The sequence below is a fragment of the Eremothecium cymbalariae genome, chromosome 5, assembly GCF_000235365.1.
Source record: "Eremothecium cymbalariae DBVPG#7215 chromosome 5, complete sequence".
Classification (NCBI taxonomy): Eukaryota; Fungi; Ascomycota; class Saccharomycetes; order Saccharomycetales; family Saccharomycetaceae; genus Eremothecium; species Eremothecium cymbalariae.
Genome location: NC_016453.1, coordinates 449,498 through 462,736, shown reverse-complemented (window position 1 = coordinate 462,736; position 13,239 = coordinate 449,498). Strand labels below are relative to the sequence as shown.

General features: G+C 41.7%; 8 protein-coding genes across 8 annotated transcripts; 5 read left to right on the top strand and 3 right to left on the bottom strand.

Moving 5' to 3' along the window:
- Positions 1–581: 581 nt before the first annotated feature.
- MTC1 (DUF5427 domain-containing protein MTC1) lies at positions 582–1,832 on the top strand (the record flags this gene model as incomplete). Its single annotated transcript, XM_003646755.1, has 1 exon — positions 582–1,832. The coding sequence occupies one exon, from the start codon at positions 582–584 to the stop codon at positions 1,830–1,832; it is 1,251 nt and encodes a 416-aa protein (XP_003646803.1).
- A 156-nt stretch (positions 1,833–1,988) lies between these two features.
- Positions 1,989–2,387, bottom strand: FMP46 (putative redox protein; the record flags this gene model as incomplete). Its single annotated transcript, XM_003646754.1, has 1 exon — positions 1,989–2,387. One exon carries the CDS (start codon positions 2,385–2,387, stop codon positions 1,989–1,991), a length of 399 nt encoding a protein of 132 aa, XP_003646802.1.
- Positions 2,388–2,929: 542 nt separating this feature from the next.
- LSM1 (Lsm1p) lies at positions 2,930–3,388 on the top strand (the record flags this gene model as incomplete). The annotated part of the gene is made up of 1 exon (XM_003646753.1): positions 2,930–3,388. The coding sequence occupies one exon, from the start codon at positions 2,930–2,932 to the stop codon at positions 3,386–3,388; it is 459 nt and encodes a 152-aa protein (XP_003646801.1).
- Positions 3,389–3,658: 270 nt separating this feature from the next.
- Positions 3,659–5,047, bottom strand: Ecym_5214 (uncharacterized protein; the record flags this gene model as incomplete). The annotated part of the gene is made up of 1 exon (XM_003646752.1): positions 3,659–5,047. The coding sequence occupies one exon, from the start codon at positions 5,045–5,047 to the stop codon at positions 3,659–3,661; it is 1,389 nt and encodes a 462-aa protein (XP_003646800.1).
- A 1,348-nt stretch (positions 5,048–6,395) lies between these two features.
- On the top strand, positions 6,396–7,646 carry GCD14 (tRNA 1-methyladenosine methyltransferase subunit GCD14; the record flags this gene model as incomplete). The annotated part of the gene is made up of 1 exon (XM_003646751.1): positions 6,396–7,646. One exon carries the CDS (start codon positions 6,396–6,398, stop codon positions 7,644–7,646), a length of 1,251 nt encoding a protein of 416 aa, XP_003646799.1.
- Positions 7,647–8,047: 401 nt separating this feature from the next.
- SPT10 (Spt10p) lies at positions 8,048–9,913 on the top strand (the record flags this gene model as incomplete). Its single annotated transcript, XM_003646750.1, has 1 exon — positions 8,048–9,913. The coding sequence occupies one exon, from the start codon at positions 8,048–8,050 to the stop codon at positions 9,911–9,913; it is 1,866 nt and encodes a 621-aa protein (XP_003646798.1).
- A 103-nt stretch (positions 9,914–10,016) lies between these two features.
- Ecym_5211 (uncharacterized protein) lies at positions 10,017–12,179 on the bottom strand (the record flags this gene model as incomplete). The annotated part of the gene is made up of 1 exon (XM_003646749.1): positions 10,017–12,179. One exon carries the CDS (start codon positions 12,177–12,179, stop codon positions 10,017–10,019), a length of 2,163 nt encoding a protein of 720 aa, XP_003646797.1.
- A 237-nt stretch (positions 12,180–12,416) lies between these two features.
- On the top strand, positions 12,417–12,794 carry MCO6 (Mco6p; the record flags this gene model as incomplete). Its single annotated transcript, XM_003646748.1, has 1 exon — positions 12,417–12,794. One exon carries the CDS (start codon positions 12,417–12,419, stop codon positions 12,792–12,794), a length of 378 nt encoding a protein of 125 aa, XP_003646796.1.
- Positions 12,795–13,239: the final 445 nt, after the last annotated feature.

Here is a 13,239-nt window from a genome sequence, read left to right as displayed (position 1 = left end):
CCATGGCCTCCTCCCCACGCTAGCCGATTCTAACGCCTAACAACCCTGAGTGAGACATAAACCACTGGATGCCCGTCCTCAATCCCCCAGTAGTACCGAACTCCGGAGTACCATCCGAAATGTACGCTTTAGATGGTCTTCTACAAGAGAGAACCACAGATGCTGCATATATCACTATTTACGTAGTGTAATGGCCTTTTAAAAGGTGTCTGTATTTGAAAAGGGCCAGCTAGATGTCGTGTTGATAGACAGCACGCTGAGGCCACGACCCTAATAATTGCGACGTATGATAGCTGGCAGGATGGGGGTTCTTATTTGCCTGTTGTAGGTGCAACTTCTTAGACGGTAGTACTATATAGCAAGATAACTAACCAACTGTATATTATATGCTTAGTGTTATGTGTTCCTGTAATAATTTGGTTTGCCTGCTTTCCAGCTCAATTGCCCCTCTGCCCCTTCAAAAAAGTGCATACAAAATCCAGACTCCTTTTAGATAAAAGGAGCGTGTTTCATCTATTAGTGCTAGTTTGAACATTGACAAGTGTTACGGCTAGTATATTAAAGTATCTAACGAGTATAAAATGGTGGTAGGCACACGTAAGTCTACTGAGGCAGATGATGTGCTCGAATTTTTGGAATCTTTACCGGAGGGTACACCGAAGGGTAATAATACTCCCAGCGCAAATGCTGCCTCTAGTGGAGAGAAGGACGAAGACATATTAGATTTTTTGGATGAATTGGAGCAGAGTAATCTGCCAGTTGAAGGGAAAAGGAAGTCAAATCCGAGTTCAAAATCCTCGCAGTCTTCAAAAAATGCTAGTGAACCAAGGCCAGTTGGCGGAGGTGAGGGTCAGGATGAGAATGTGCAGGATGAGCAGAAAAAAGAAGCACAGCCATTGAAAGAAAGTGGAACAGAAGAGGAATCCTTGAATGATCCTATTACGTCAATTTCGAACTGGTGGTCTTCAAGTGGGCAGGCAACAGTGTCGAACATTTGGTCCAAGACTACTGAACGTGCCACGCAGTTGAAGGATCGTATAACACAAGAACAGCAGGACATAACCACAAAGCTTAACCAGAACCCTGTTGCATCCAAAATAGCCAATGCCAATTCCAATATGCTTTCGGAATTGACCAGTCGGTTGACGAAGTTTGTTGTTGGTGATACTGAAGAAGTTTTACGGATTCATGTTGTCCATGACTTGGTTAATTTCCATGAGTTGTCGTACCAGATTGAGTCGCAATTTGACAAAGTTTTGAGTTCTCAAGTGCAAGGTGGTGTCAGGATATTTGTTGATCAATGGGACCGTCCTAACGAGGCAGTGACACCTGCAAATGACAGAAACGTATGCCAATTGAATTTATTTCAAGGGAAACCTACTGACGGAGACAAACTGTGTCGTGCCAATTTGGAAAACGCAATCAAGCTGTTCCAGAAGGCGATGGACGAGTCCAGAAAACAACGCAATATTCGTAATACTGAGGCTGGCAACGAAGAAGAAAGCAGAATAAGTGACGTATTCATAGGTATACTGGTGGTAGGCCAGCAACCCAAACATGGATCGGAAAATGTTGTAGATTCTACTCACGCTGGCAGTTTCAACTTTACTGTCGCGTTAAGAGATATATCCAATGATGTATCGCTCATTGTCAGGTCACAGGGCTTCCCAATTAGGTGGGTAGATTGGCTAGAAGGTAATGCTAAGTTGAATAAAAGTGATGACCAAGAACAATTGGAAGGTGTCTTGTATCCAAGTGAGTGGGTAAAAGATTGGATCGACCAAAGGTCTAGACTTAGCTATCGGTGTGTTGGCCCAGAATTACGTCATTGAAAGGATGTCAATTTAAAGCTCTGTATGGCCAAGCAGCAGATATTCGCATATATAATCTGAAAATACACATTATATATACACTTCTACATACGACCCTGTGCCTGCCTTCCCAACTGCCCCTCCGAACACAACCCCTATGCATGAACAAACACACTGTCATTCTTCACCCGCCGCTGCAAGCGTGTCTCGTAAAGAAACTAACCCAAGACCCATCTTCTCCTTTTCCCAATCAACCCAAAGGCACGAATCGCTGTCTTTCCATATTCCACGCTTGAAACATTCATTCAGGGTACTGCCGAAGACAGAATTGAACGACGATTCCGTCATCAATTCAGAAACAGTCGGAATCTGCTTCTTCAAAGTCCTATGCCCCACACGACTCATGTAGACTAGCTGATCGCGTGTAGGGAAGGTACTGGTGACCTGCACCTTATAATTATATGAAGGTTCGTAATTTAACTTCAACATGATATCCGAACTACCGATCTTTCCTGCATTACAGGCGAAGACAGTAATCACACGTTGTTGATGCTGTAACGTCCTGAGCAGCGACATGACAAACCGCAATCAAATATTACCGTAGTAGATCTTTATATATATGTTTTCGAATTCATTTGGTAAGAATAATGAGCAAAGTTTAACATCAAAGGGGGCAGAAAGTGTAATATATACGTCCAACAAAAGTAAATCAAATATGCACAGTACTACAAAATCCGATAGCCATAGAGCAAAAGAATCCTTCTCAAGACTACTGAGATCTCAATAACGTACAATATAGCACCATTAAACAGAAACAACACTAAACAAGTAATCTATTGATATATCGCCTTTTTATGCGGTAGTTTTGGATGAATCCGTAAAGAAGCATCGTGTTCAATGATTGGCAAATTGACCGTCCCAATTTTTCAATTAGTTTATTTTATTCAAAGAAAGGTTTTATCAAACAGTTGAATCTTTGGCAACAGGCAAGTTTGGTAACATTCTGAGTGAATAGTATTCTGGATATTGGGGCAAGCAGCAGTAAAATTTTATTTCGTGTGTCTCGCATTTTAAAGTTAGGAAGAAACATATACATATAAGATTGAGGGAGGTAGAATATGTCACAAAGCAAGATATCAGAGGGCGAAGCAGACTTGTACTTGGACCAGTACAACTTCACTACAACAGCTGCAATTGTTGGGTCTGTAGATAGAAAGATATTTGTTCTTTTACGTGATGGTAGGATGTTGTTTGGAGTCCTTAGAACATTTGACCAGTATGCGAATTTGATTCTCCAGCACTGTGTTGAAAGAATATACATTACTGAGGAAAATCAGTATGCTGAATGTGAGCGTGGCGTTTTCATGGTTCGTGGCGAAAATGTGGTTATGTTAGGAGAGATTGATATCGATAAGGAAGATAAACCTTTGGAGTTAATGGAAAAGGTTCCCTTTGAGGATGCGCAGAGGTTCAAGGATCGGTACAACGAGGAAAAGTTCAAGATAGAGACTCAGAAAACTAAAGAATTGGCGAGGTTTGGGTTAATTAATGATTTCCACAAATCGGATATGTATTAGAGAGGAGATTTGAGACTAGTAAGATAATAGTAATATCAAAAGGTGATGTTTAATGGCATATATATAAGTAAAGGAAAGAGAAGATAAGAGATAAGAAAAGCAAGACAAAAAAAATAATAATAATAAAATAAAACACAATCGATATAGTAAGGAATGTGCAATAGAATCAATCATTTAATGGTATATATTAATGGTGGGGTTTTATTTTTGTCCCTCCCATCCACTCCTCTCACTTACCTTATAGCCTGGATTGTGATGGTTTTTTTAAAATCATGAAAATTTCATTCTTGATAATTCATCATCCCAGGTTTTTTGGGATTTGGTAAAATTTGTAATTTCCAGCTTGCCCAGTTGAGACAATAATGCTTCATCAGGACCGTCATTAATCCTGGTGGACCGGCAGGTTTGCCACATGCTCATTAACGGTGACTCTAAAGGACATAAACCCAGTGCTCCATGAATTTGAATAGACCAGTCGACCAAGTTGCTCATCTCCCTTGGGGTGACTATCTTGGCCATTGAAATATCATCTCGTGCTTGCTTCAATCCTTCAACCTGACACTTCACAGCTGCATTACAACAGAGTAGTTTACAAGTTTCTATTTTTATTTTCCAATTGGCAACATCGGTTTTGAATGTATCTGTTTTTTGTAACTTGGATCCAAAAACTTTGTGCTTAGCTGCATGCAACTGCGCTAATCGCAAGGACTCTTGCCCCATCCCACAGAGCTTCATGCATTGGTACAATTTGGCGACACTTGATCGGCGTTGTACCATTGAAAAGCCTTCTCCACGCGGACCAAGAACATTAAGTGGTACCTCTACGTTGTTAAAATATACGTTATAATATTTATTGCTATCCGTCATCGAGCTAGGTCCTCCGGTTTCTATGCGCTTGAATGTAATGCCCTTGTGCAACATTGCCGTTTTATCGAGAAGAACTATAGAATGTTTCTTGTAAATATTCCCTTCTTCAGCTTCTGTGAGACACAAGACCAACCATAAATGACATTTTTCATCCTCCACTGACGTCGCAAACCATTTTGACCCGTTCAATGTCATCGTACCCTTCCCCTCATTGAACTGACATCTAGTCACCACATTAAGTGCATCAGAACTTGATATCCCTTGCTCGCTCACCATAAAACTAGAAGTCCAATTATTCGTCACCATCGGACTAAGATTCTCGGCGAGTTGTTCCGGTGTACCATATCGTAATAATAATTCCATCGTCCCTACATTCACGACAGAACAATGCGTCTGCATTACCGCCTGCGCCAAGACCGACTTGCCGAAGAAAAAACTCACCACGCAATATTCTAAAACGCTGAGCCGGTTTTCGTAAAATGGTTCCTTATTCTCGATCCGTTGTATATTCACATACAAATCCCCCAACCCTAGCTCGTCTACCCTTGCTCTGAGCCTCCGTACCAACTCACTTCCCTCTACATCATAGCCATTCTCGCCCAACTCCCTCAAATATTCCTTATCCTTAGTCAAGCATTCCATATCAATAAACTTCCGAACCCTTGTTAGCACCTCATACGATTCATGCGATATCTTATCTCTCACTGCAGCTGGAATATAATTAGAGGTAGGATCCACATCTTCCAACGTAGGCTTCTTATAAGTTAAAGGCCTCTCTGATATATTTGGCATCCTCTAACCAGTTTCAACAATCCCAACACTCAAAAACAACAACAACAACAACAAAAACTAAAAAAGACAAATGTAATTAAAGCTTCACCAGAAAATATTAATATATTAATATTAATATATAACGAACGATAATTGGTCTTTCTTAATTTTACAGAAGAAAAAAATTAAAATTCCACTGTGTCTTTGCTGAATTTTTGATTAGATATAATAAAAATACTATATCTATTATCTACTAGGACCTCTCAATTCAACGCTTATATATCTATCCACCAATTAGTATTATCTTCCACTATATTTTATCTACCTCTTCTCATATATCTCTAACCAACATCTCTTTTTTTTAACCTCTCGTTTATATATTCTACTATTTCATATTTTCTTCACATATTCTTCATATATCTCGCCACCCTTAAAAAACACAAAGCTATTCACTCATCATACAATACTACACTAGACGACAGCTCCTTCTGACACAAGCTCTCTGTGTTTCTATTCTACATCCTACTCACGAGTCTTTTTTAATAAAACACAAAAAAACATCACTTCCCATTGCCTGTCGTATTTTCTCCTTCCTTCCTCCTCTGACGCTCGTGACGACACACTCTTATCTCTCCATACTAACAACTTCTATTATCTTGCGACAGACAAAAAACTACGTCGAAGTTAACCCCCTCCCACAAACAACCACCAACGAAACCCATTTGCTATCCACTTTTCTGTGTAAACCCCATTGACATGAATACTTAGTTCAAACACACGCCCACGCAGACATAAAGCTCTATAACGCTCACAATAGAACAAGCCTCAGCGGTCAAAAGGTGCGGCGTAACTCGATGGTGCGTGAATGGACGTCTGTATCCGTTCCTGCAATTGTCTAGCATCTTCGGCGGCTAACGGTCCACTCAGACCACCACGTGGTAGGAATATTACAATAGCTTGCAGAATCGTACGCTGCCGCAGACATTTGTTCTGCATATCGGCGATTATAGGGACTGGTTTGCATGATTGTATTGCGGCACGATGTTTCGTTGTTGTACGGGTTTACTGTTGTTACCGGCGGTTTCCTTCTCCTTCTGAGCTCTCTGGTTTATTGACACATTCGGTTAAAGAGCGAGGAGGTTTACCGTCGAATGATATAGACGTAGGTAGACGTAGTGTTTAGCGTCGTTTAATATGGACGATTAAGGTTGGTGAAAATCTTTCTTTTTCTTTTTTCTTTTTCATTTAATGAAAAATTGCAAATTATACAATCGTAGTATTATATTTGGAGCTCATCTCGCATGCGGTATTGTTTTGCAGGCAAAGTATTGTATAGCATAGTATAGATAATAGGCATATAAGAATTGGGATGTGGAATTACAACGAGTATAAGGATGTGATTGAGGATGGTGATGTGGTGTTAATATGGGTTTCACGGGATAACGTTAAACCAATCAAGATTTCCAGTGGGGGGGTTTTTAATACTAGGTATGGGTCCTTTAAGCACGATGAGATGATTGGGAAGGAGTATGGGTCGCAGATAGCGGTTCGCACGAAAAGTAGTAAACGGTTTGGGTTTATCCATGTGTTGCAGGCGACTCCAGAGTTGTGGACGCAGTCTTTACCCCATCGGACACAAATTGTGTATACTCCGGACTCGTCGTATATTATGCAGCGGTTGAAGTGTGGGCCTCTGTCGCGGGTGATTGAAGCGGGGACTGGTTCAGGATCGTTTTCTCATGCGTTTGCGAGGAGTGCTGGACGGGTGTTCAGTTATGAATTTCACGAGGTTCGGTATGAACAGGCGTTGAAGGAATTTCAAGAGCATGGATTGGTTGTGGGTGGTAATGTGACAGTGACACATAGAGATGTATGCCAGGGTGGATTCGAGATTAGATGCGGGGATAAGACGTCGTATGAGTTTGGCAAGGGGGCCGAGGGGGGAGAGCTGGTCGAGTTGAGGGCCAATTGTATCTTTTTGGATCTTCCAGCCCCATGGGATGCCATTCCTCATCTTGGGGCAGTGATTGCTCGAGATGAGAGGGTGGGAATGTGTTGCTTTTCTCCGTGCATTGAACAAGTAGACAAGACCTTGGAAGTACTGGAAAAGTACGGATGGGGTGATGTAGAGATGGTGGAAATACAGGGACGGCAGTATGAATCACGTCGACAAATGGTTAGACGGTTGGATGATGCACTAGAGCGGTTGCGAGACGTAAAGAAACGCAAGCAGCAAGGTGTGGAAAGACGTAAGAGACTATGTGAACAATTGGTCTCTGGAGAAGAAATTGACGGCGACGTCAGGCCGTCCACATTGAAGACCGGTTACAATCCATTTGGAAAGGGTTCTAGGGTTAAAGAAGGCGATGGAAAGTTTGAGTGGAAGCAAGTAGCAAAGATCGAATCGGAGATCAAATCTCATACCTCGTATTTGACGTTTGCGTTTAAAATCGTTGACAAAACGAGGGACGAGAAACAGGCACATGAGGTTTTAGAGGAATTTAAAGACTTCAATCCAAACGTTAAAGCTACAAGTAAGAGACAGGAAAAAAGACAAGTGCAGCAATCAGTTTCTCCTGAGATATCCAGTACTAAGCTTGTAAAAACCTCTCAGAAATAGTCGGAAGTCAGTAATATAAGTTTTTTACAGCTTTCATATTATATACATATAGATATATTTAGGTCCCATTTCCTTTGTATTATATATTGATAGATATGTATAGCTTCCGATCACATATAGCATTGGAAGACCTTAAATTACAGTGCTGCTCGACTTTTCTTAGTACTATGCAAGGTACGCTGTACATGTCATCTTTTAGATGATAATCGGATTTGCGCTTTTCGCTACATGCGAGAGACGGAAAATTATATAGTATGTAGCTCTTGGAGGGGTAGACACATCGCCTATCTTTCTCTCTCATCACTATGGCATGAACACGAGCGAAACTCTGTCAGAGGGGAATTTGGAACTGAATTTTAAACATATATATAACTAGCGCTTCCAGCCTTAGGTACTTTCATATGATATTTCGAAACTCAGAAACAATGTCTAATGCAGTGAGCCATGGTAGCGATGAGGAGCGCCAAGATCTGGAGGCATATTTAACACCATTGCAACCACATACCATCTTGTTGAAGGACGGAGAAACAACGGCTACTATGTATCCTATTAGAGCAAATCCGGACTTGTTGCCATTGGGTTTACTTGCATTTTTGCTTGATGAGTTTAACATGGAGGTAGAAAAAGGCGACAGTTTCCCATATTATGAACCTTTAAACTTGGAAGATTTTGGCAAGATATGGTTCCATACTCATGGCATCGTTTGTGTGATGGTTTTAGGTGAGATACCAGAGTTAGATTATTCTTTAGAGTTGAGTGAAGAGGCGAGGCAGCATCAAAATGATTTATTGCAGCAGCAAGGTTTCACAACCGGCAGAAACACAATGCAGTATTTGAAACGAAAAGAGAGAAGAAACCTAAATCTGAACATTCAATGGGAGAAGCAGTGTTTGGGAGCCTTCAATCTAATACCAGCATATCCAGGGAGGTCTTCTCATGTTGTTACTGGTACGTTCCTGGTTAATGCAGGTATCAGAGGAAAAGGTATTGGAAGGACCTTGGTTGAAAGGTTCCTCGATTGGGCACCCCAATTGGGATTTACATCGTGTTGTTTTCCTCTTGTTTATGGCACAAATGTTGGAATCAGGAGGATTCTTGAGTCCTCGAATTTTAAGAGAATAGGAAAGCTCCCAGAGGCAGGGATTCTGAAGGGATACGATTCACCCATCGATTCTTTTATTTATGGTAAAGAGTTTACACACGTTTCAAAACAGATCGATGCGTTAAATTCAGCTCGCAATGACTCAATAAAGGCTAAATATGAAAGACTTAAGTTTTACCTGGAAACTAGTGAATATCCTGCTTCTTGTAGTCGAAATGAAAAGGCACGTCTAAGGGTAATGTCCAAAACGCACTCTATACTTAATGGCAAACTGATGTTCAAAGGGCGTGAAGTGGTTTACGAACCTCAGAGACAGTTGGAAATTGCCTACGAAACTCACGCTGTAGACCACCAGGGTATTAACCGCGTTACATCAAAGGTCGCAGAAAGGTATCATTGGAAGGGAATCAAGCAATCCGTAGGGAAAGTTATTAGCACCTGTTCCAAGTGCCAGGACCATGCTGGAAATACAGAAAGCCACTTCAGTGGTACGGGTATTATAGTTGATACAACAGAGCCTGAGAACCAAACGCACCTCATTGTGCATTCACATACCAATGATAATTTAAATAGAGTTACAGAAGTTGTTGGATCCTTTCAAAACGATGAGCAAAGCAGATTTCAGGACGAACGATATAAAGATCCAACCCTAGAGGATGAGTCACTTCACAGGGTTAAGTCATATAAGACTGGTAGTCAACTTCGAAGGATAAGGTTTGGATTGCAAACAGGAAAAGAACGAGTAGTTACCAAACGTTTAACAAGCAATGAGGGATCAATGAATAGCTTCACCAGATATGCTGAAGAACAAAGGAAGCAACAGCAACAGCAACATCAAAAATCACAGCCCCAATCCCAACAGCAGCTGTCGGGCAAGAAGCGTTTAAGATACGCAGATATTACATCCGACATAATACGATCCGAGCAGTCCCACAATGACAGTGATCCAGGGACGGCATTATTAGAAGAATCCACCCCCAATATGGTTGATCATGCACTTATGCATCTTGAAGATAACGTGATAGCTGCTGTGGAGGCCGTTCAAAAAGAACAGCAAGAACACGAAATGAGAAGAAAGCAGCATGCTGACGTTGAAGAAAAGTCTAGTGGAAATGATGAGGAAGATGACCCATCATTCAACCCAGATGATAGCGGGTACTATTAGCAAATATCAGCCATAACTTTGTTAGATTAGATTATGATTATACGTTAATACACACTTCATAAGTAAGTTTCCTTAGCTAGAACCAGAAAATCAGAAGCTGAGGTTAGACGCGAGAGATATCATCCATCAAAATAGAATTTTGCCTAGCGATGGCCTTCCGAGAATAACGAGAGAAATATGGATAATCACGCACACTGTGAACACTATTAACAGAGTTACCAGTCCCCCGATTGCCGTTAGGAGATATTGTAAACACTGCATCGGAATATTGCTCGCCATGCAATGAACTAAAGAGGAGTTTAGGCGAACTGTCAAGAGCTTGCGTAGTTTTGAATAGTGTGCCATTGGTAGCAAACTCTTGAGCAAAGGAGGATCTAGATACATCTCGGGTGACACTTGTTAAGTAATTAAGCTCTCCCTCAGTATTATTCACCTCAGCATTTCTAGTTTCAGCAATCAAGAGCCACGATTCCTGCTCAACTACCCTAGCGAACAGTGATTGGGATTCTGGAAGATGCAAGGAAAAAGTTTTTATTCTGTCCAGCTTAACGTACATATCTTCATCATTAAATGAATTAGTGAGGTTCAAATTAGAAGAATATTCTGTACTTGTCGTTTGCACCAATTTAAATGACTGATTGTTTATGACGATATCTGCAAGTACATCTAAGACGGAACTTGAGTTAATAGACTGATAAAGAGATTCACCTACAGTGCCTTGTAATTCAGGTAAAAAGTTTTTGTCAAACGTAGAGTCTTCGAACTTTGTATAGCTAATATTAGTCCCAAGGCTTTTAGCATACCACATTAAAAGATTCCCCGTTATTATCCAGTTCTCTCCAATTGACTTATTACTGTCATCAGCTAAAGACGATACCACTTCAATCTCAATAGCCCAGTCTGATATATCTTCATTTGCTTGTAACAGCGGCAAAAAGGCACTTAAGTCGACTAATATACTTTGAACATCGAACGCATCAATCGAAACATATGGCTTCCACAGCGGTGGTGACATTCCACCGGTGTAAATAGTTGGCGAAGGGACCAACGACTCTGCAAGATAGCTCTTGCCATGAGCCTTGGAGGTCAGGTAGATATTCACTTGTCTTAGGGGGCCATTCACCATTCCATCCTGTGTATCGTTAGTATATCGCACGGTATCATTTAATAAATTCCCATACCAAAACTCTTCTTTGGAATTTCCTGAAGCATATAACTCCACAACTAGTTTCTTAATAGCGGATAGCTCCGGCAGGATATCAACTAATCCCACCGAAATGCGTCCATCAGAGACCGCCGGTGAATAGGATATCACTGGAGTCAACTCAGTTGGAATTTCTAATAACGGCAACAAATAGTCAGCCGGAGTCAAGGAATAACTTAACAAATTTTGGTACACCGTTGTGTAGTTAGAAATGTCCATCGGCGCTATTTTGCAAGCATCACAGTAGTAATGTGCGTATATTTCAACGTAGAAGACCCCATCGATATCAGGTGTAATAATATTGTCAAGCTGAACAGTCAAGTTCACTTCCCGGATTATTTCTTGGTTGAACAAAGAAATATATTTTGATATGTCTTTGGCCGGCCGCGACTGAACGACTCTATTCCTATAGGGTTCAATTGTAGATGACCTCCACACCGTGATATTGTCCATAAAGACGTGCACCAACCGATCATACTGAGTCCCGGTAACATTAGTAACAAGTTCCAGATAAACCTTGTCATACAAGCCCCCCCTCCAAGGAACAAAAGACTCCGTCCAGGGCTTCCCCCAAGAATCCCCATAAGCATGAGAAAACAAATGCTGCCTGTGTACACGATTTTTAACTGGAAGCCCTTCCATGGTCACCTCCGAAAACTTAATAATGGTCTCATCATCAACACCGCCATCACCAGCAAAAATATCATACGTCGAGTCCGAACCCAACAGCATGCCACCCATTGGAATTAGCGCACCATCACGCCCTACCTTTTTAACCACACTGCCTCCACCAGGAGACGAAAACCGACCATAACCACTGGACGACACAACTGCAGAAACAAGCAACACTACAAAAATACGCAACATCAAGTACCGAACACTCACAAACCAATTCCTGTGAATTCTTAGATCTCTACCACTTAATCCTTCCTCAAAGTAATTCAACTCCAAATCATCCAATTCCTGCTTCTCATCCAAACCATCAAATCTTATCTTCTTCTTATCCTCCTCGTCTTTGCTCAGAAACGACGGCACCCAGCCTTCCAAATATCGATCCACCATCACCCCAATCTTGCTAAAAATTACATCCAACCACTCACCGCAAAAACTCCTCCAGTGCCGCACATATCCAACATCAAATTGCTCTCCCTCTAACAGTCTTCTATCAATTTTTCAACACCTGCTCTAGGGGCTGCTCCCATTTCCACCAATCTCTACATTCTGTCTGACAAACTGTGTCGGCCAATTTCGGCACATCAACCAAATGCAAAAAATTCAAAGGCAAACGAAGCCTAATGAATGGATCCAATGTATCCTTCGAAACAAAAACACCTCTCTCTACCGTATCAGCTTATCAACAACCTTTGCTTGCACCGCATCCTGCAAGAACAAGGGGGAACCCTGAAGGCACGATATTCTGTCCCTCATACATACCTCGTATCAACCAACCCTATTACACAACTTCCATTCACCTACCTGTCATATCTGAGTAAGCCAATCCCCTCCACCACTGACTCCTTCTACAACATGATCAACTTTTTTCGCCAAATTCGGAATATTTTCAGAGAGTCACATACCTCCTTACAGCAAATCATACTTTCCAGAAGAGCGTTCTTCCAGTTATTGGGATATCTCGGAACTTGCACATTGCTCACTGTTATGGCCCAAAACCTATAGTGCTTGGCAAATATCACTGTATTCGAACAATACTGCATGCCACTTAGCCACACACACATACGCACACATACATATATACATACGCACACATACACACATACATATACTCACTGATCCCTACAACTGAAACTCGGCCCCTCCCTTTCCTGGCTGCACAACACCGCTGCTCCGCTCTCTGTGCCGTTATGAAGAACAACCTTCTTTTGCTTCTTCCACACACGTTCCTGAACCGGACCCACAAGCAGCCCCCCCCAACGCAACACTAGCTTCTCTCCGCATGCCAGAAATCCAATTGTGTGCGTATCCGCAGTCCAGTGCGGCAACTCCGCCACCCCTCGCATGTCCATGCTTCCTCTTGACCCCCACCCTTCTGGCTTGACAGTTCTTGTCCCTGATCGAAGCTCCTACGCCTTCTTGTACCTTCCGTTTGTTCTACTTGCTCGGT